The 20,873-nt window shown below is 38.9% G+C and overlaps 1 protein-coding gene across 10 annotated transcripts in view; it reads left to right on the top strand.

The window, feature by feature from the left end:
• The window catches only part of ctnnd2b (catenin (cadherin-associated protein), delta 2b), a 139,658-nt gene that overhangs the window by 104,496 nt on the left and 14,289 nt on the right, over positions 1 to 20,873 (top strand). For all 10 annotated transcript variants that reach the window (XM_086095373.1, XM_086095356.1, XM_086095337.1 and 7 more), the window contains 3 exons: positions 4,118 to 4,250; positions 8,148 to 8,361; positions 18,171 to 18,357. In XM_086095373.1, the coding sequence (XP_085951499.1) occupies positions 4,118 to 4,250; positions 8,148 to 8,361; positions 18,171 to 18,357 (534 nt within the window). The remainder of the gene's footprint in view (positions 1 to 4,117; positions 4,251 to 8,147; positions 8,362 to 18,170; positions 18,358 to 20,873) is intronic.

The following is a 20,873-nucleotide window of genomic DNA, read 5'->3' as shown; positions in this document are numbered from 1 at the left end:
GAATGCATCTTGACTGCTTGCTGTCATTTATTTTGTGTCTATCAAAATTTTGTGTTGATCAGGGGCAGATATCATAAGTTTTACTTCTTTCTGTCAACTTTAATTTTTTTTTTTTAAAGAATGAAATTTAAAAAATTGAATTGAATTGAATTGAACCACTGACCCATGCCACTCCTACTCGGTGTCAATATATCGCAGGTGTCAGGTGGAATCCTCGTATACCTCTGTTGTTGGTCTCCTTTGGGACACACCAGCAACATGTTAGCTAAAAATGAGTATAGCATAGCGCAAATGGTAGAGTGGTTGTCTTCCATGCTGAAGGTTGTGGGATCTTTCCTCGACCCTTGAGCATTTTATTGTTGTTATGATTTTTTTTTTTTTTTTGCATTATACTCTCTTTCAAGTGTAAAAGTTTACTCTGTCTTTTTAAAGTAAACTTTACTCTACAAAATTTACAATGTTGCTTGATTGATGATTGATGCTATGTCAGGCTGTACACATTTAAAAAGAACAAAACCTAAAATTATTACGGTAAACTTGATGTTCACAGACGTATTGACTTATCCAGCTGTGATATTGTCACAGTGTTTTGGGCTGGGAGCTCATCACATTGTGTTCCCTTTTTTTCTGGAGCACACATTCGCAGCAAGAAGACTGAGCTGCTAAGCAAAAACTAATACAGCTCTGGGCTGACATTCATAGCGAATGAATGAACCATTACAGTGCAATTCTTTTCAGCAGGACGTAGAGAGGAGAAGAAGAAAACTCTTAACATTTACTCAGATTTGCTCTTGAGTCTGACAAATTTTAGCAGCTGCTAGTTATTTGCTCCCAGAATAGCTACCCTATACGTTCCCTATATATTCACAACATATATGTTGTATGTGTGCTTTCCTGAAGTAGATCATTGCCTTAGGACTTAAGCTTTGAGTTTGATCCACTGTGACGTGCCACTTCTTACACAGGCGTTTGCTATTCTATGCTGGGTTTCTGTCGTTTTGCAATATGTGGTCATCGTCTTTTTGTCCAATAACGTATGCCTTGTGTTTTCTCTTGTTCTTGTTGTCAATGTGTTAGTTAACAGGTGACATTCTGGTTGGTACATATTGTATGTATGGAGCTTTCTATTCTTGGTTCATGTGCCACACTCCACTTTAGAGTTGGAAATTGTCATATTCATTATGTGTGTTTAGTTATAAAAGGAGCTGTAAGATAATAGTTGAAGAAAGAAACTGCATTTGTTAGAAGACATTTAACCTCTCAACCTGCAATCATCCCCTGTTGCGCATTCAATTCAATAGTGAAGGTGTACTAAATATGGACAAGTGTAACGAGTCCATTAATTGAATTTCAAAGTGATGAAAGGATAGCATTAATGGGAGATAAACAGACCTCCATGGACATTCACATTACTTGCCGCATGCCTCAGTCATTTCACATCCCTGCCTGTGGTTTATATTTGGTTCTTCTCAAATGAATCATTCCGTAACATCTTTTTAATTCAATGATAGTGTTTACTGATTGATAGTACAATTCTTCATACAGATGCTTGTGGTTCTACTGCTGGACTCTCTAATGAAACGCAACAGACACAAACAAACACACACATCTGCCTGCTTGCGCAGCTTGAACGTTTGAAGACTTATTGGACAATTAACCCACAAGGTGACCTGCACTAGGCTATGTCAGCTCTGATTATATTTACTGGGGGCCATGCCACTGCAGTGTTTACATTATGTTAATGTTCCGGCTGTGGCGAGTTTGAATTGAAATAGGCTTGAAAGTAAAGTGATGGGAAATGTAAAAATAATAATAATAATAATGTCAGTGTAAAAGGGGGGGGAAGACACAAAAGAGCCACAAAAAAAAAAAGGCCAGATACTTTCCTTTGAGTGTGTAAATGCTTGACGTGAGCCAGCGCTTTCCCTTAGCTGTATTCTAAATTTTGGCTTGTGGTGTCTGCATTTATATCTGTGTTCATATTTTCAAATGTGCATGTCCATGGGGATTTGTTTGATGCTCTGAAGAAGAAAAATGTATCTTCTCCATATGTGGAACCAAAATATATGTAGAACTCTCAGGAACATCGAAATCAAACTGTGCTGAAGTATTCCAAACTCTGATGTTGATCTACAAGCTGGATTATCAAAAGTTAAATTATTACAATAGAGACAAAATCATAGCAAAATCTCATCCTTCCACTACGTCCTCTGTTGTGTAATTTACAATGCTAAAAAACATTGACGAGGACAAAAAGGAAGGATCCACTTTCAGCTGGTCCCATTAAAGAGGATACTTTTATCTATTTTGATTATTGATAAGTCTCCCAAAAGAAGGAAGCTTGTCAATATCTGATAAACCCGCGCTCCCCTTCTTCAACTCCACTCTCTGATTTGTCTTTGACTTTATTCTCACATTAATTATTTGTTTTTCTTTCATCACACACACCCTTTCACATATTTATATTGGTGCGCTTGCCTGTGGGTGCATGGGTACACATGGGTGTTTGTGTGTATGCACTTAAATTGTGCCTGTGAGCACATGCATTAAGTAAACTTTTGGCAGACTCAAACAAAAGTAAATGTGGCTAATGGAGGAAGTCTCATTTGCACTTGAAAGGACCTGTTATGTTGAATTCGCTTTTCAGTTCGCAGAATTGATAAGCCAATTGTGACCCTAATACAGACATGCACTATAGAAAATGAATCCATGAAGTTGATTTGAAAAAGCACATCATGTCACTTTTTCATGTGTTCACTATGCAGTATGAATAACATTGGTACAGCTTTTTGACTATAAGGAATAGTTTGAGAATGAGTATAGTGCAGATGGACTTCAGCTCTGCCCTTGACCTCATCGAACAGCCAATGAACAAGAACAACAGTATTGGCAACAAAGTAGCATACTGTATGTTGTTAGCGCACCTGCTTCACAGTCCACAACCGTTCTAGATTGAAATATGGTGCAGTGACAGTGTGTTCAGAAAAAAACAACAACGTGTGAAATGTAATTGCTTGGCCTCTGAATTCAGGAGCAAGTTGGGAAATTTCTATTACTAATCTGTGTGCAGTTTGATCGTCTGAAAATGATCTGATTGAGCATTTTTTGCATAATCTAACTCTGGGATGGGCGACTTAAATGCTGTAGGGGGCTACAATTTTTAATTAGTGCTACTCAAGGGCCACATAAGACCACGCAATTCCTAACCAGATGTATGACAACAATTCTATTTTACATATGGACAAAATGTATTCTTATGTGCAAAATACATGCTCCCAAAAACGTATGAGTATGTTCTATTTTAAATATCACCATGCTCCCAGACGTATTTACACGTTGTTTTTAAAGTTTATTTTTTTATGCTAGAGCATACAGAAGGCTTTGAATGCAGCCTCTGAACTAAAGAGAATGATTGAAGCAATGGTAGTTATTACAAAAACGACCAACAGGTGGCAGCAGAGTATATGAGATCAAAGGCCTTGTTGCAAAAAAGCTAATTTACCAACAGTTCTAAACAGATTTGTAAATAATGATGAAACTTAGCTATATTCTAATGTAAAACAGAAACAGAAAGAAGAGACTCCAATCTTTCTTTTGATAGGTTCCATGTTTTTATAGCAATAGAACACAATATTCTATGGGCCTTGCAAAATCAGTCAAAATCAAGTAAAACAGCCGGGAGCGAATGGGTTTGCTTAATGAAAATGGCTGGGAGTGAATATATATATATATATATATATATATATATATATATATATATATATATATATATATATATATATATATATATATAAAATAAATATATATATAAATATAAAGGATCCCTCTTAAAATAGTTTGGTATGCTCTTGGTAATGGTCCTCCTCCTAGATATGAATCATTGGACCCTATTCATGATAGCATGGTTTGATTTAGTTTCATTTCATTGTTAGAATTTATTGTTGGTGTTACTGTCAGGGTCAGCATCATGGTAAATTAATTCATCAATATGATAAGGTATTGTTGTTATTATTACAGTTGTTATTGTGATTGAATTCGAGCACATGTACACACACTCCCACAAAAGGATAAAATGGCCGCACATGTAGTGCAATGTTGTTTCTGTGTCTCCCTGCAGGGAGTTTGGCTGGAGGGATCCAGAGTTGCCGGAGGTGATCCAAATGTTACAACATCAGTTCCCATCGGTCCAGTCCAACGCTGCCGCCTACCTCCAACATCTCTGCTTTGGAGACAACAAGATCAAGTGTGAGGTAATGACTCAGAGGACAAACCCTTCTCATTTGCTACACCAAATGTACGGTATGTTTCTTCCAGCGTGTATTTTTACAGCATTGTAGTTAACTACTCAGTATTCCTCTTAATACCAACCAGTCAACAGGGTCCCTGTGTTTTATACTGTATTTAGAGAAGCTTGATCCATGCCCGCACGCAAGCTGAATTTGCTTAATGACAGAGGGTTGCCTCAGTGCATGCAAGATTGAGGATTTGGCCAAGACTCCATCTGACAGGCTTTACTCATTATTAGCCCTTTGTGCCTTTGGGTCGCAATGTATGTCAAAATGGTGCCCCCATAATCTCAAAATGTCAAACCAGAACCCACATGCACACGCACGCACAGTGGAGCGTGCCCTTTACAAAAGCTGATTTGTCAGCAATTCCGCAACGCAGAGAAAAAAGATTTCACTGATAACTTGAGATTTTGTACTGTAATCCTCTAATCTAGTCCAAAAATACACCAGACCTGAAGTTTAGCAGAGCATGTTGAGGAAAAAATGGCAAAAAAAAAACATGTGACATCATGTTACTTGCAATAATAATAATCCTAGAAATGTTATAATCTATTATCATACATATTTGTATTCACCTGCAGTCCACAGCAGGAAATTAAAGATGCTAATCTTTCCTCAAGCGGAATCATCACTTAGATGCAAAGGGGTGTGATTTCTCTTTCACGGAATAACTAGTCCAGAAATCCTGAAATTACACTTCATATTGCATCTCTAAAATCAAGATGACGTGAAAAGAATCTACAGGTCTACTACCCGAGTGAGATCCAAGTGCAGCTGTCCTAGCTTCCTATTAGATGGCATTAATGTCTCATTATAGCCTATTAACACAACTTGGCCTCGTGTCCTTAAGAGCTTTCGTCACTCAAGATCCAAAAGTAAACATCTGTCCCTATAATGCGACTCCATTCAACTTTATTTAACGGTATTAACCCTGCCCATGAGTCTTAAGCCTGGTTCACACGGCAAGATTTTAAAATTGAAGTGAAGAGAAAAAATCACGGGAATAACAGTTTTGAACGTACCGTGTGTTGTATGTAGCCACACTGCACAATCAACACACCACACACGAGCCGAGTTCATTCATAAATGTGACGGGAAGTTTCGCAAAACCTCTCGAGATTAAACGTGACTTCTGAGTCAACAAACATGCAGGACCAGTCGCGATACTTCCTGGTTTTCAGCCGAAAAAGCGGCATAAAAAGAAAAGGCGTTTAAAGGAGTGTAAATGGGCTCTGGGCGGCAGTGCGGGTTCGCGTCCCACCCAAAGACCACGTTGTGTAGTATGTGTGTGCGAGCATAAAAAATAAAACGGACTTTCTGCTGCGTGATGACTGTTTTGATTTTGGATTCCCCACCGGCTTCCTCGCCGGCTCGCTTTCTGATTGGCTGCACGTCACTGTCAACCAGCTGCGCGGTGATTTGTCCTCGGGGCACACCGTACATGGAGCGAAGTCGAGCCAAAACAATCCAACATGTTGAATATCAAGTCGGAGGTCCTTCCGAGCGCCGATATCGGGATGCGCCGTGTGTGGTGTCAACACACACGGCATGATTATGGGAAATTCGGGGCAAAATCGGGCCAATTCTCCTGCCGTGTGCACCAGGCTTTAGGGACTGATTTGGAACTAGTGTTATTCTTCAAACAGCATCTGCCAGCTTGCATTAAAAATATAGAGAAAGCTGAGGAATAGCTGGGGCTGGGATTCTGTTCTGTGTATATATCGCCCAATCCCCCAAACTGCTAAGGGGAGGGGGTGCCGCAGAGCGCTTCTGCCGAGGACTCCCTCATTCTGGTAGGGGACCTCGAAGTTCATGTGAGAAATAACAGTGAGACTTGGAAGGGGGTGTTGTATAGTGTTGGGCATGACAGTTATTTTAAGTGAACTGAATCTTCAGAATCAGTTCATTAAAAAGAACCGTTCAAAAGATTCGTTCATCGAATCATTCGTCTACGCACTACCCCGCAACTGAGAAACTGAGAAAAGAACGAATCACTTCAGGAAGTGATCCGTTCACTCACGTTCACTGAAAAGATTCATTCTTTTTTAGCAAAACGTACGTAAACATTCCAGAGTTAAAGAAACTAAATTTATTGCGCCGTTAATTTTGGGGAAGCCAGCAAGTACATAAAAGCCGTGTTTGGTTTGATTTAACTGGACCCAAGTGTGTGTCAGTTGGATGCATCTACTTGCCTGTATTACACCCTAAAAATCTGCCTGCCAATTGTCACCATGCACTGAAATGACCCACACGCTTGGAAAATGAAATGCGTTGGGAGTTTTGTCATACTGCAGGTGATGTCACAACTATCTTGTGACTGTGTCAAAGTAAGCCCTTAGATCAATCATAAAGTTCCAAAATTGCATTTGACAAAAAAAACATATGTTGCAAACTATTTTTTTTCCCCCCCCAAAAAATTTTTTACACAAACTGTCCCTGCCTCATTTGGCCTGCGCACAGCTGTGCAGTAGAGTTTGCGCCTGCCTTTCAAACATGCTATTTAAAAGATGCAAAATGAGCCAGAGCAATTTGTCTTACTCCACAGAGTCCATGTGCTAAATTTATGTATTTGAGTATGCTCTTCCCAGAATAAATAAAATGATCTGCGCTGCAATTTTGCCAGTTGGGCCGACAATCCTTGGTGCGCCCAATTAGTAGATCAAATTACACATTTGTTTGCGTGAGCAACCTAGTTGCTCGTGATTTTTGCGTACCTATAGTAAATTAAGACCTATGGACCAGCGGAAAATACGGACAGGCCGAAATACTGGCTCGCTGCGCCTGTTTGCCAATTTGGCTGACTGCCTACGCCATGACGGGTGTTCCAACGTAGTGAGGGTATGGGTGTGAAGATATTCCCAGCGAAATGACATCTTGGTGGCAGAAAAAGTCAGTGGCGCAGATGATCCAACATGATTTTGAGAGTACCTGCTCACATTGTCTTTTGCCACTCGCAGTACAATATCAATGCTCGGATCGCTGTGTCCTTTTCCGCACAGAGATGCGCCTCCATGTGACTTGTCACATTTACCAGGAATGAGAGGAGCTGCTTTGATTGGTGGCAACGGCGAATCATGTTGGCCCATAACAGCACTTTTTAAAATGTGCCATCTTGCATCCGTCTGCAAAATTACCAACACTTGGTCTAACATGCCTCCGCACAGATGTGTGCCGCACCTGATTCCCGCCAGTCGTGAAAATAGAGCGCTATGTCTATTAACTCGTCGGGGAATGCTTTGGGATTCTTCAGTACGACAGACCACAAAAAGACGAAGAGAATGGATGGATGGCTTTTTGAGTATTTTACTGATACAATTTGATAGCTATTTGGCAGTAATAACACAACAAGCAATTATATTCTTAATAAGCTGTGTTAAGTCAAAGGAAAATTTCCGTGTTTTCAAGTGTTCTAATTGGAGTGTAACTAATCACACTCTTTAAAATGTTAACTTGTTTTCTCATATTTAAAATGTAACACTCATTTCATATACTGAATAACAAGACACATTGTTTCTTACCTACTATTCTAGCCGCTTTGGAACATTTTGTCATTTTGTTTTCACTGAGGAAACATATTATAATGTACACTAGACAGAGAAGATAGCAGGGAAGGATGTTACCAATAAGTGCACACTAGCCACATTCTGAATATCGTCGCTGTCCTGTGAAAAACACTTATGTCCATATTTGTCTTTTTTTTTGGTTACGTTTATGAAATGAAACTGAATGCAGAAGCATCCCAAAAATGTATAATAAAAAAAAAAGGACTTAAGTGTTTTTCACAGGATAGCGACAATATGCATTTTTCCCTTCAGACTAGGCAGAAGATAGTGATTCTTTCACCTTTCTTGACATCAGATCCGGCGACAGGGTGGCATCCAGCTTCTGGTGGACTTGCTGGACCACCGTATGACTGATGTGCACCGCAGCGCCTGTGGTGCTCTTCGGAACCTGGTCTATGGGAAGGCCAATGACGACAACAAGATTGCACTCAAAAACTGTGGAGGAATACCAGCTCTGGTCCGACTTCTCCGGAAGACCACAGACGTAGAGATCCGAGAGCTCCTCACAGGTGAAACGCACAGAAATAGGAATTAGTTCCAACAATTAACTTATAGTCCTTTTGTCTTCATGAACGCAAAGACAAGTATACAGACACTGCAAATCTTTTGTTCACTTTTGTTTTCTGACAGTTGAAGGCCCAACCTGTAAATCCTGTATATTCATGAAATGGGTCTGAAATTGCCTCTGCCTCATAAGTTATGTTTGTGTGTGACAAGTTTAATTCAAACATTTTGGAGAGGTTAGGATAAAATATCCATGAAATGCTAGTAAGGTGAATTCCGAGATTTGTTAATGAATGCATTATGCATGTTTGAAGGTCATTTCCGAAAACATGTGTAAAGACTGACAACGATGTAGTACTCACTTGTGGAGATATAGCGCGTAAATGTTTTTAACCATCGGCATAAGAAAGATGCGAGATGAAGGAGCATCCATTTTTCCAAGGGCGAGTAGCGGTATTAGATTGAAGGTTGACACTTGAACTGCGGCGTGGTATACCTAAAACAGGATCAAAACTATTCAAGTCTGCATATTTGATCTCGATGCATTATGGACGTTTCATCCAAAAATGATTTTGCGTTACAGTATACCAATCTCACACACTGATACACACTTTGGCCCACATTGAGGTTCAGAAATTATGTTCCACGTCAAAGCGCAGTATGTAAGTTGTCATTCTGCAGCCACAGAGGACTCGACAAAGCAAACTCCAAAATATTTAAATGATTACCAGCCATGTTTGGAGTTCTTGCTATTCCCAAAGCCCGTTATCATGAAAAGACTTTTACCTCCAGGACCTTGATAGGCAGTCATCGACACTATAAATAATTTTCAACATTTGACTGTTCCATATCCAGAATTCTTTGGGGTTTATTCCAATCAAGATTGAAATCAGAAAAACACATTCTAAAAGTGGCGTTTTTTACAGGCTTTAACTCTCTCAAACTGAACGTTTATATTTTCATACTATATAGGAAATTGGTGCTTGCATCGTGCTTGTTACCAGGTAGTTGTTTTTTTAATAAGTTCTGACAAATTACTAAATAATCATTTACCAAATTCAGGAGGCCAACCCAGAACTGTGTTGAGTTTTAAACTTCTAAACTGAATACCAGTCTGGACCAGTCAATAGATAATCTTACTGTCTGCTGCATCAGGAAGATTGCGAAAATAGTTGCTAGCCAACATGTCAACAAATAATGCATCATCAACATGACAGCATCTTTTGTTAGACCATATTGAGATTTGACTTCCTGAAAGTGCAAGCAGGTGTGAAATTGATGTGGGAAACTTCTAGTCCCGGTAGGACCTTTCTTGTTACGACGAAGTGTAGCATTGCACAATGAGTGATAAAGCTTTATCCTTTCATAAGTGTGATGAAATGAACAGGGAGACCTCAAAGAGCATATTTTTCTCACGTAATAAAATATATTATTATACCAGACACTAGTGAATATAATAAAAGAGAATAGGTGTTGCATTTTTTCCATTTAGAAAGACATGACAAAAAAAACTGAATGGAATAATAATAATAATTTAATAATTTTACTGTATAACAAAAAAAAAACTAATAAAGTGTTTTTATAAGAGTTAGAATTTTCACAAAGTTAGGTGTAGGGAGGTCAAAATATGCATTTAGGATCAATTCATATTTAGTGCTTAGTTAATATCAGTAACCCCTTAAGGGGGTGTGCTCTTCCACTAGCCAACAAAATAGTTGTTGATGTAACCCTGTGACCAATTAAGGGTTAAAATAAAAAAATAGAAAAAAAATATTAATGACGTCATCAGAATATTATTTTCAATCCATAACAGTGTTTTTTATTTTTTAACAAAATCTGCCGTTGAGATTCATTTAAACGGGAAGTCCCTCCCCCATAGTCACTTGATTGACAGGCAGTGAGAGAACTTTCGAGAGGGAGCGAGAAAACCGAAAGCTCAGAAACAACTTTAAAGTGAAAAAACCAATCTTATACACAAATCATTCACGGAACTCTCTATAGTGTGGTAGGACACTTCCAACAAACTCTGATGCCAACTTTTGGAGAGAGAAAAACGCCTTAAGGATTCAAGTGGAAAGAGAAGTGATCACAGACTTTAAGACTTGACTTACAGACTACTTAAGACGACTTTATTTTTCAAGGGCCCATTTTCATTTTCTTTAATTGTTCAATTTGTGTGCTGCTATTTTAATTAATGACATACTGTTACTAAAGTGACCTCCTCATGTGTTCATTTATGGTCACAGCCCACTTCACTTAGCTGCGTAGTCTTATCTAGAGTCATCTGCGTTATTCTGTTACACTGGTTACATCTACATCCTTTTGGGCCACCATAGTACGTGTTGGACTGTAAATAATGCCAAATACGCTGATCTGGTATGATTGTCCTGGCATCTGCCTCTCACAGGAAATGCCAAAGTCCATATTCAGCATAAAAAATAAATCACCGCTATGATTTAGTTGCTGAAACAAACTAAGGTTATGCGTTCCAATATCGTCAACTCGTATAGTACTTATGAAGTTAACTTTTTGAATCTCCAACTGCAAATACGTGGGGGGGGGGGGGGGCAGTCTGTGGCAAGATCAGCAATTTTAGGCAGACAGCAGAATTACCAACAATTCATTTGGCTAATGTTCTTGTTTTTCACAAAGTCGTTAACAAGGAATGACGAGAAAATGATTCGTTTTGAGTTGTGGAACACTGTGATTCTGGGAAAAGTTCCAGATGGGAATATCCCCAAATTTAACTTATGGTTGGACAAGTGGTGAATGTATCATCTGAACAAGTGGGAAATCCTGTATGTGTATGTGAGCTGATTACTCACTTAAAATAACATTTTGTGAACCTCTTGTTCTCTGAGTCAGTGTCAACGTACATGCACATGCTCTCACTGTACACAAGGCTTTTCTAGGTTGCAAGATCAACATATAAATTAGAGCAGTGTTGGAAAGAAAAGAGCACAATAATCTCTCCTGTCACAAATGGACTATATGCCGCGGAGGGGGCGGGACTTCCAACTTCCGGGTTTTCACCCATCCAATTTGTTTCCGTTTCCGGTTTGCGACGTGTGTGGCCGCCTTTGTGCCCCTCGGTTGCGCGTTCCCGTCGACGGGTGCGAGGCTGCGAGTGTGTAGTGTCTGTCTCAGTGTCCGAAGCATTTCACATAGCCGAGACGCCCTCCCGCCGATGAGCGGGGGCGCAGGGGTGGGGGGTGCGAGTGTTGCAACGCGGCCAGCACTGGCCGGAAACGGCGCTGATGTGTAAAACCCGGAAGTCAAAAGTCCGTGGCATCTACCCCATTAATCGGCTGAACAACTGGTCGGTTGTAAAGAGAATGTGCTTTAGTCTCACTCCTTCACTCTTACCCTTTTTTCCCCCTCCTCATCCTGTGTACGGACTTTGCCTTTCTTCAGTATCATCTCTTCCTCTTATGGGCATTTTGAATCAGGATCACAGCGGGTAGGCAAGCTGCCTGACTCGCAGCTATGATGAAAAAAGGCTTGGAGGGGGTGGGAGGAGCGTCAAAGAGGCAAAATTACCTGTTTTCCAATCTCTCTTGCACCTCTCCAGCTCTGTTTCCTGTTCAGAACAAAATGTGATATATATATATTTATTTATTTTTTACTTGTGGGTGTTCTTGGGAAACTCCACACATGATGACTTTCTTGCAGTCCCGCTGTGGATAAATTAAACTGAAGACGCAGCATTAGGATCCCCCTGGGGGCTCAGTCATTTCCTAAAGAATACTTGAGAGGATAATGAGATTAAAACACAAAACATGATGCCTGCTGTACCAAACAAGGACCTGGGATATGTTTCTGAGAACGCTCATTTACAGAATTTTACCTGTGACGTAAAAGAAAAGTAATCATTCAAAACAGCCATCCAGGCTTTGCTTTTAAAGGAGAGGAATTTATTTATTTTTTTTCCCGACAGTGTCACATGAAATTACAAGTGGGCTAGTCTGACCGCTGGACCTCCATCAATTCATCAAAATTTAATTAAGCCAGTCTCAGTGAGTAATTACTTTGGTATTCTACCAGCATCAAAGAAATGTCAAGCTGAAATGCAAGAACGTCAACAGCTCCAAAGAGATGGTGAATGCACAGCAAAAAAAAAGAAGCTATACCTCAAGGAAAAAAAATAGTGTGTTAGCCTTTAAAATATAGACCCCTTATTTCGTTAAATTCTTATACCTCTATCCTAAATTGTATTATTCTTTATCTTACCCATAATCTTTGGAGTGTCATATGCTTCCAACGTTGTGGGAATAGTTTGAGAACGGCCCTTTTTTGTTCCAGCATGGCTGTGCAGTGCAAAGCAACGTCCATCAAGACATGCTTGGATGAGTGCGGGGCGGAAGGACGAGCACAGAAACGCCACCTCAAGCCCATCAATGACATGGAATGAACTCAACAGTTTAAAGTCAGAATTGTTTGAATTAGATGAGGAAAAACTAAAATATTTGAATTTGGGCTTTTATTTTTGACATTTTGAAAGAAAAACTATCTGTAGGGATAAGATGAGCAGTTTAAAGTTGGAATGGTTTGAGTTGGTCCAAAAATTCAGAAATAAGAGGAGAAAAACAATTTAACAAATCATATATTTTTTTGTGTGGGTATTTTACAGTAATCAAAAACAAGATGACACTCCTGAAAATGTATTACTCTTTACATAACTGAAATCAGTCAATGTAGACAATCAAAACAAAATGTATCCCAACACTGTCAGCCCAGAAAATTGACAAATATAAATGCTGCACTACCAGTACAAGTTAAATTTATGTGAAGTTAAAATAAAAAAAATGAATAAAATAAATTAAATAAATCGCCTAGTTGGATCTCATCAGCGAAATTCATCGACATTGTAGGCAATATCCTCATTAGCATTTTTTAAACGTATTTCTTGTTGTAAGCTCCTTATGACAGATGCCAGTGTAAATCTGCTACGATTTGGCTGAACTCTTAGTCTAGCCTCCCTCAGCGTCAATCCATGATTGATGACATTATCAACTAGTGTTGCACGAATTTCATTTGCCAAATGTGCTCCTCTTCTTCTTTGAGGACGTTCTCCTCCTATTTCACATCTTCTTCGACCTCAACCTCCTGCTCGTCCTCCACCGATTGCACTTTTCCCCCTCTGACTTCTTCCATTTTGGTTGAAAGCAGGTGAACTTACCTGCTGCATTTTTTGTAGTGTTCAAACCCGATTGGTGTGTGTACAATAAAGCATGCATGCGTTTGCTCACCTAAGTTGTAAGTGTTTAATCAACAGGCTCACGCGTGTGCTGATTTGTCAGTCGGTGCTTTGGAATGGCAATGAAGTGACATGATAATATAATTCTGAGTCTGATGTATACAAGTGTTTGGCAAATCACTGTGTGTATTGTTCTGCAAAAAGTCTGAGGCTGAAATTTATAATCCAACATTTTGCTCCTTCATTGTAAGGTGTTGATAGTTATGTAATTCTTTGTTTTTAAGTGTTTATGCAATTGGGGGAAAAAACTGTAATGGTGAAAATGGTATATCGTTTTTTTTATTTTATTTTATGTTGCAAATTGTTCTCAAGGTGAATTGAATGAGCCGAATGATGTAAATTTAAAATAAGAATGATTTGAGTCTGTTACTTTGAATGTGTCATCTGGAATTAATATTTAATTTTTTAATGGGAAAATGTTGAATTTGGGGAAAATTTTTGAATATTTGGAATGAAAAAAATAGTCTTGGACAGCATGAATTTTTGAGTGTGTTGAAATTGGAATTGTGTGAATCAGTGAATGAATGTGGGGGGAAAATAATTGATCAGAAAGTGAGAAATTTGGGGTGAATATATGAATATTACTTTGAAAATGTGACATTTTTGGCATGTACGAATTTTTGGAATGTTAAAAATCCTTTGCAAGGTGAATTGAATGAGCAGATTTGTGGCAGCCGTGGCTCAGGGTGTAAGGACTGTCGTTCAGTAACTAGAAGGTCGGCTGTTTGATCCCCGCTCTCCCCAAGTCATGTGTCGTTGTGTCCTTGTGTCCTTGGGCAAGACTCGGTGGTGGTCGGCACGGCCGTAGGCGCACACTGGCAGCCACGCTTCCGTCAGCCTGCCCCAGGGCAGCTGTGGCTACTTAAGTAGCTTACCCCCACCACAGTGTGAATGTGTGAGTGCAACAATAATGCATCCATTACATTGTAAAGCGTCTTTGAGTGTCTAGAAAAGCACTATATAAATCCGATGCATTATTATTTTTATTATTAGATTGTTTTTAATTTTAAATGAGAACTATGTAAATGGTGAATGTGCCATTGGAAATGAATGGTGACATTTTAGTTGTAAAAATTTGGCAAAATTGTGAATTTTTTTCATTAGAAAAATAAAAGCACGCTTGAAGTGAATTATTGGATCATGTTGAAGTTAGAATGGTGAGAATCGGTTGAAAACTGTGGAAGGAGTAACACGTCAAAAAGTGTGAGTAATAAAATTGTGGAATCAAAAAGTTGACTGCTATCAGCCTTCACACAATTAATAGTGTGTAGCACGATTTAAACTATTAAACTATATGATTTTTTGCATGCTTGTTAGAAAAACCAAGCCACACTGTATGTCCGAATCTATACATTGCTGAATGTTCACACTGTGATGCATTGAATCTTGGCTACGACAGTGAATTTCAGGCAAAGAAAGGTGTATCTATATGTTCTTACATTTTCACTTCCTGTCAGTAATATGGTCCCATGGCCAATTACTCATATTGATATATTCTTTTCTGGTAAGCATGAGAATAAATGGTATAGAAAATGGATGGATGGATGGTTGTTGTGTTTTTGAATAGGAGTCTCAATTAAGACCACACTGAATCTCTGAATTGTTTCCTGCTCCAGTTGCCATGGTGAGACAGAAGGAGGCTGAAATATGGCAATAAAAAAAAACAACCATGATTTCATAATTTTTTTCACCCTGCTATTCAACAACGGGGTTTTTGGGAGGCAATAGCTGGAATATATTTCTCTGTGCAGACTCCCGCTGTCGTATCAAAATGACAAATGGTGGTGTCAGAGATACAAAAAGTGTGCAAAGCAAATTCAAATATCAATGGGCAGATAAAGAGATGCAATGCGGTGATGCAGGAGGGAGAAATTAGATAGTGGAGTGAATGACAGCCCAAATGAGGGCTGTGCTTCGGCTTCAGAGACAAAGAAAGCCAGCCAACATGTTCATTTCCCCTCTCTCAATACAACAGCACATTTTGTAACCTCCTGCTGCCACTCATGATGTAAGGCTGAGGCAATTAACCCCCTTCATCTGGGTGTGTATTTGTGTGCATGTGTGCGGGTTTGTGGGCGCAAACGTGTTCGATCAAAGATAAAGACCCACTCTGCCTTTCTCTTCAGGCGGATGATGTCATATTGCACAGTGGAAAAGAGGCTGGCAAACAGATGATTTTACTCATGATGATATTATTTGCATGCCTCTATGTGGCAACCATGATCATCCTCGGGGAGGCTTAGCATTTTTAATACGCAATATAGTGTAAGCTTTTTGCCCATTTATTTTTCAGACTACCTTAGACCAAAAAAAAAAAAAAAGCTTTGTGGATCTTCAAATTGAGCCATGCAAATTTAGAAACGCAACCACATATAGAATCCTGTTTTCATCAATACTGTAATATTAATTTGGACTATCCGACAAAAATTAGAATAAAGACCTGGCTGATTGCAAACATTCTACTGAATGTGTGTCTTCTTAAAGTGCACTTAGCTAATTGCTGTTGTAGCTTGGTAGATTGAACACACTTTATTATATTGGCATTATCAGCAAAGGGCAATTCTTCCCCCATGTTATGTTTGTGAAAGCTGTCTCGCTCACTACTTTTTCGTGATACAGGTGTGAAAGCAATTAGTTTCATGTAATTCAAGCATTTTCATTTTAGGGTTTCACCTGTATTTTTTCCCAGTGCTATTCTTTGTTTGCAATACAACATACATTCATTGGCAAAAATAGTCAAGAATGTTAAGAAATGGTACATGGTGAGTTATGACTGATTGTTACTAATGTGCAGGGGGAGACTTATACAGTGATTAGCAAAAAATCATGATGTGCTTTAATACAGATTCTTTCAATTTCAGTGACCTCATGATATCAACCACCAAAATATGTTGTTTTTTTAACTCATTCACTGCCATTAACGGCTATAGACGTCAAAAATTCATTGTAACTATTTCTATTAGTTTCAAAAAATATATATCCAATTTTGTTAACAAGAGTATGAAAACCTTTATATATTTTTTAAAACTTTTTTATTTAGAACAGATATAAAACGTGATTAATCGTGAGTTAACAAGTGAAGTCATGCGATTAATTACAATAAAAAAAAATCATCTGACACCCCTAATTTTTAATAATCTTTTCTTCTTTTTTATTAGGGGCATCAGGTGATTACATTTTTAATTGTAATTAATCACATGACTTCACTAGTTAACTCACGATTAATCACAAATTTTCTGTTCAATGGCAGTGAATGAGTTAATATCCGGGAATGTGTAAGAACTTTAACGTGGCATTTTAATTTGCAAATAATGCCATTTACTAGGTGTGTATCTTTCCACAAAAAACAATTTGCTATATGCTTCTCGATACATGGGGTACGATGCGATTCAAGGATGTATCGACTTGATTCAGTTAGATTCGGAGATGACCAATTCGATATGGTATGGTTGTAGCTTTTGTCATATTTATTAATATGCACCAACGTGTAAAAGCTTTCTGAAGCTCAAATTAGCCAAGTCAATTAAATTCAAAGAAAAACAAATCAGCATCGTCAAACCGATTTATGTCTGGTGTACATTGCTCATAAAAGACGATTTGGTATGTTATCTCGATACATGGGCCACGGTGCGTGCGATTCAATGACGTGACGATATTAAAATGTAGCCATTTAATTTGGTCCGTGGAATGAAAACAAACTTTCTGATTTGAATCATTAACTAAATTTGAAGTTTTTTGTACATTTCATTTGAACATCCATGGACATAAATATTAGTACGTAATGTTTTAGCGTAAAATTAAACCGAAGCTTCTAATTACTGGTGTCTTAGCAATTACAGAAACCCCCAAAATTATTGATACTTTTCATTTCGAGCATCAGTGGCATAAACTTTAAAATTCGGTGATCGACTTTTACATTTGTATTATTATTATTATTGATATTTTTTTGAAAAAAAGATACTCAACTTTATATAGTGCGTTCACAAACTTAAAGGCTTACGTTTTAATGATATGAACATCACAAATAGGTTTCTCTCCCCTGGAAAACAGACCCCAACCAAGATCCTTAAAAGCAACCAAATGACAAAAATACTGTACATGTTTACCAGCATCCTTAAGCAAAAATGTGACAGACCCAGCTAATTAATGTTGCGGAGACAGGAGCGAGTCATAGCTTCCTTCTAACCACATGCACGGCTCTCTTACATTGATATTTGAGGGTGTTAATTAAAGCTACAGAGAAGGATAGATTAACGCAGATGTGATCGGGGATGGACACATTCAAGCATCCAATTACACGGGTGCATTCCTGAGATACGGACTCTGATATTTAACAAAGTGAAGGTCAACAAGAATGACTACAGTTAATTTATGACGTGTTTTTACAATCACCAGCATGGCTGATATTACAATACTAATGAAAAGATCGCTGACCCAAGGAGAAGCCCCTTGAAGGACATAAAGTTATTGATAGTGTTCTGGAAAGAACGGATGAATGTGTTTTCATCGGCCGCATGTTCATTCACACGTCACCGACCTTTCATCCTTGTTGCGTAGGTGTCTTGTGGAACCTTTCGTCATGCGATGCCCTGAAGATGCCTATCATCCAGGATGCCCTGGCTGTTCTGACCAATGCTGTGATCATCCCCCACTCGGGATGGGACACCTCCCCCCATACGCAAGAAGACCGCAAATTACATCTCCACTCGTCCCAGGTCCTGCGCAATGCCACCGGCTGCCTCCGGTCAGTAACGTCACACCACAGGCTCTCGTTGTTGTGTCTTAACTCATCTGCTCCCAAAAATGTATACAAACTTTCTGTTTTAAATATTGCCATGGTCCCAAAAACGTATTTATGCGTTTTTATGTTTGCTTTTTATGCTAGAGCATACAGAAGGCTTTGATGCAGCCTCTGAACTGAAGAGAACGCTTAAAGCAGTGGTAGTTATTACAAAAACGGCCAGCAGGTGGCAGCAGAGTATAAGAGATCAACCAGGGCCATGTTGCAAAAAGGCTCTTTTCCCCACTGTTTAAAACTGATTTGTGATTAATGATGAAACTTAGCTATATTCTAATGATAATTGCTGCAAAACGGAATCAGATAGAAATATACTGTTTTTCCTGATGAAAGAAGAGACTCTAATCTTTCTCTTAATAATAATGATAATAATGCATCAAATTGATATAGCGCTTTTCTAGACACTCAAAGACACTTTGGTAGTTTCCATGCTTTTATAGCTGTAGAACACAATCTGTGGGCCTTGCAAAATCTGTCAAAATCCAGTAAAACAGCCTGGAGCGAAGGGGGTTGCTTCAGTGAAAATGGCTGGGAGGGGATGAGGTAATTGAACCTGCCTAATTTGGCACAACATTATCTTCTCGTTTAATTGTATTGTTGATTTTATTTATTGATCTCCGTAGGGAGACATGTCAGTGTTCATTCTCAAAAGCAGATATTGTGTATCAAAGTGGCCACTGTCCTGCTACCAGTCCTAATTTCAGTACAGTAAACACTCGCATATTTGTAGTTTTACATGAGGATTTAAAAAAAATCTTTTATTCCATGACAAACTCATCCTTTTGGCGCTTTTGCGCTCAGGCCAAAGCCATGTCTAATAATATTGCTTTGGTGCAATGCAATCTTGTGATGAAAGAACTATGTTGAGGCGAGGGGAGGAGCTCCAAGGGACGCAAAAATGGACCGGCCGTTCTGAAAACTCCCCAAATATAGTTTGGTTTACGATGGAGACACAATCCTATGGCACAGACCCGATTTTGTGAGTAGATTGGAACACATGTACTCGATGATCCTAGGTCGAGATTATCAATCCAGTCAATCCAGGACCACCTATACTTTAAATTTTCGATTATGCTGTCGACTGTATTTTGTTTGTACGGGACTCCTGTAGTGATTCGCGGCTGAATGGCAAATGGAGGCTGTCATTAGGAAAGGCTTGGCTGTAGGAGGGATTATGCGTATTTATCCACTGAGTTGCATGTTTCCCATCACAGTCACAGCTAAATAAATCTTCTCAAGTTCAAGGCAAGCAGTTTGTGTATGGTTATATTTAGATTCTGTTTTGTCTGGGGGGGGGGGGGGGGAATGACAGACTTAGCTGCGATCAAGATGACTCACAATTTGGCTTTGGAGTGTTGGTGTTTGTTGACTCATTTGGATCACACACTTGGAATTAGAGCATCACTGATACCATATTGTTGTTTTGGATCTGAATTTTTTTTTTATGATTAAACACATTTTTTCTGCTTAGTTGTAAAAACACCAATGAACGCAATGCATATTTTATGCGGTAAAGGTGAGGTCTTTATAGACCGTCTGGGAAAAGGAAGTGATTACTTAAGCTTCGCGGCTGCTAAATCGTGACATTGCCTGCACTGCAAAATGGTATTCACACTTTTTCTGTTAGCTTGATATCATTTCTCACAGTAGTATGTAAATGCCTAATGGCGTGTGAGGTATTCATCTCAAGAGTGCTGCATCATCTCCTAGAAGCTACAGGTAAGGGTTCGAGCCTGCTGGTGTGTCTGCATTAGTGCGTTGTCCTGCAGAGCAAGCGTTAGTGTGGATCAGCTGCCTAAACTCAAACTCCCAATTCATCTTTCTCATGCCTCGTTAGGGAATGCCGAGACTCTGATTAAAGATGGAATATTTCATGGCAGGTTCGCTATATCACTGGCCACCTGCTCCCCCTCGTCCTCCATCTTTTATGCTCCCCACTTTCTCATTTTCTTTCCCTCTGTTCACATCTTGTCTCTCCAATCTCACACAGTATTTCAATCAGCCCGTTAACAATTCTTCCCGGTCCTCCCTGCGGCTCACTGTGTCTTACTTTGGAAAAAATGATGTCACATGTCTCAAAAAGCCTTTCTGCCAACCAACTAAGAGCTTGCAAGCAGTCCACAAAAGAAGGGAAAACTGTAGAAAGGAATGTAAAGACAAAAGAAACTCACGGATTTGTTTTTGATGACAGAGAAGACTGACACTTTTTTTTTTTTAATACAACGGTTTCTGTTTTATTTCAACGCTAGTCCATTTGGCTGCATGATTTTACATGCATTCATACTTGAAGAGAAAGTCACAATAAATGCATAAATGCCCACTTTTAAGAGATTAAGACCCCCATCCCAAAAAAAAAAATCAGTGGATGGGTTATGTGTGAATGATTGCTTGTAATAATTATCAACAATTATTTTAAAAGGTAGGATACAGATACAGTAATTGTTCATATGCTTTACATTTGT

Source organism: Leptonotus elevatus, chromosome 1, assembly GCF_054856555.1.
Source record: "Leptonotus elevatus isolate MCC_2025b chromosome 1, RoL_Lele_1.0, whole genome shotgun sequence".
Taxonomy (NCBI): Eukaryota; Metazoa; Chordata; class Actinopteri; order Syngnathiformes; family Syngnathidae; genus Leptonotus; species Leptonotus elevatus.
This window is presented reverse-complemented; position numbering and strand designations above follow the sequence as displayed.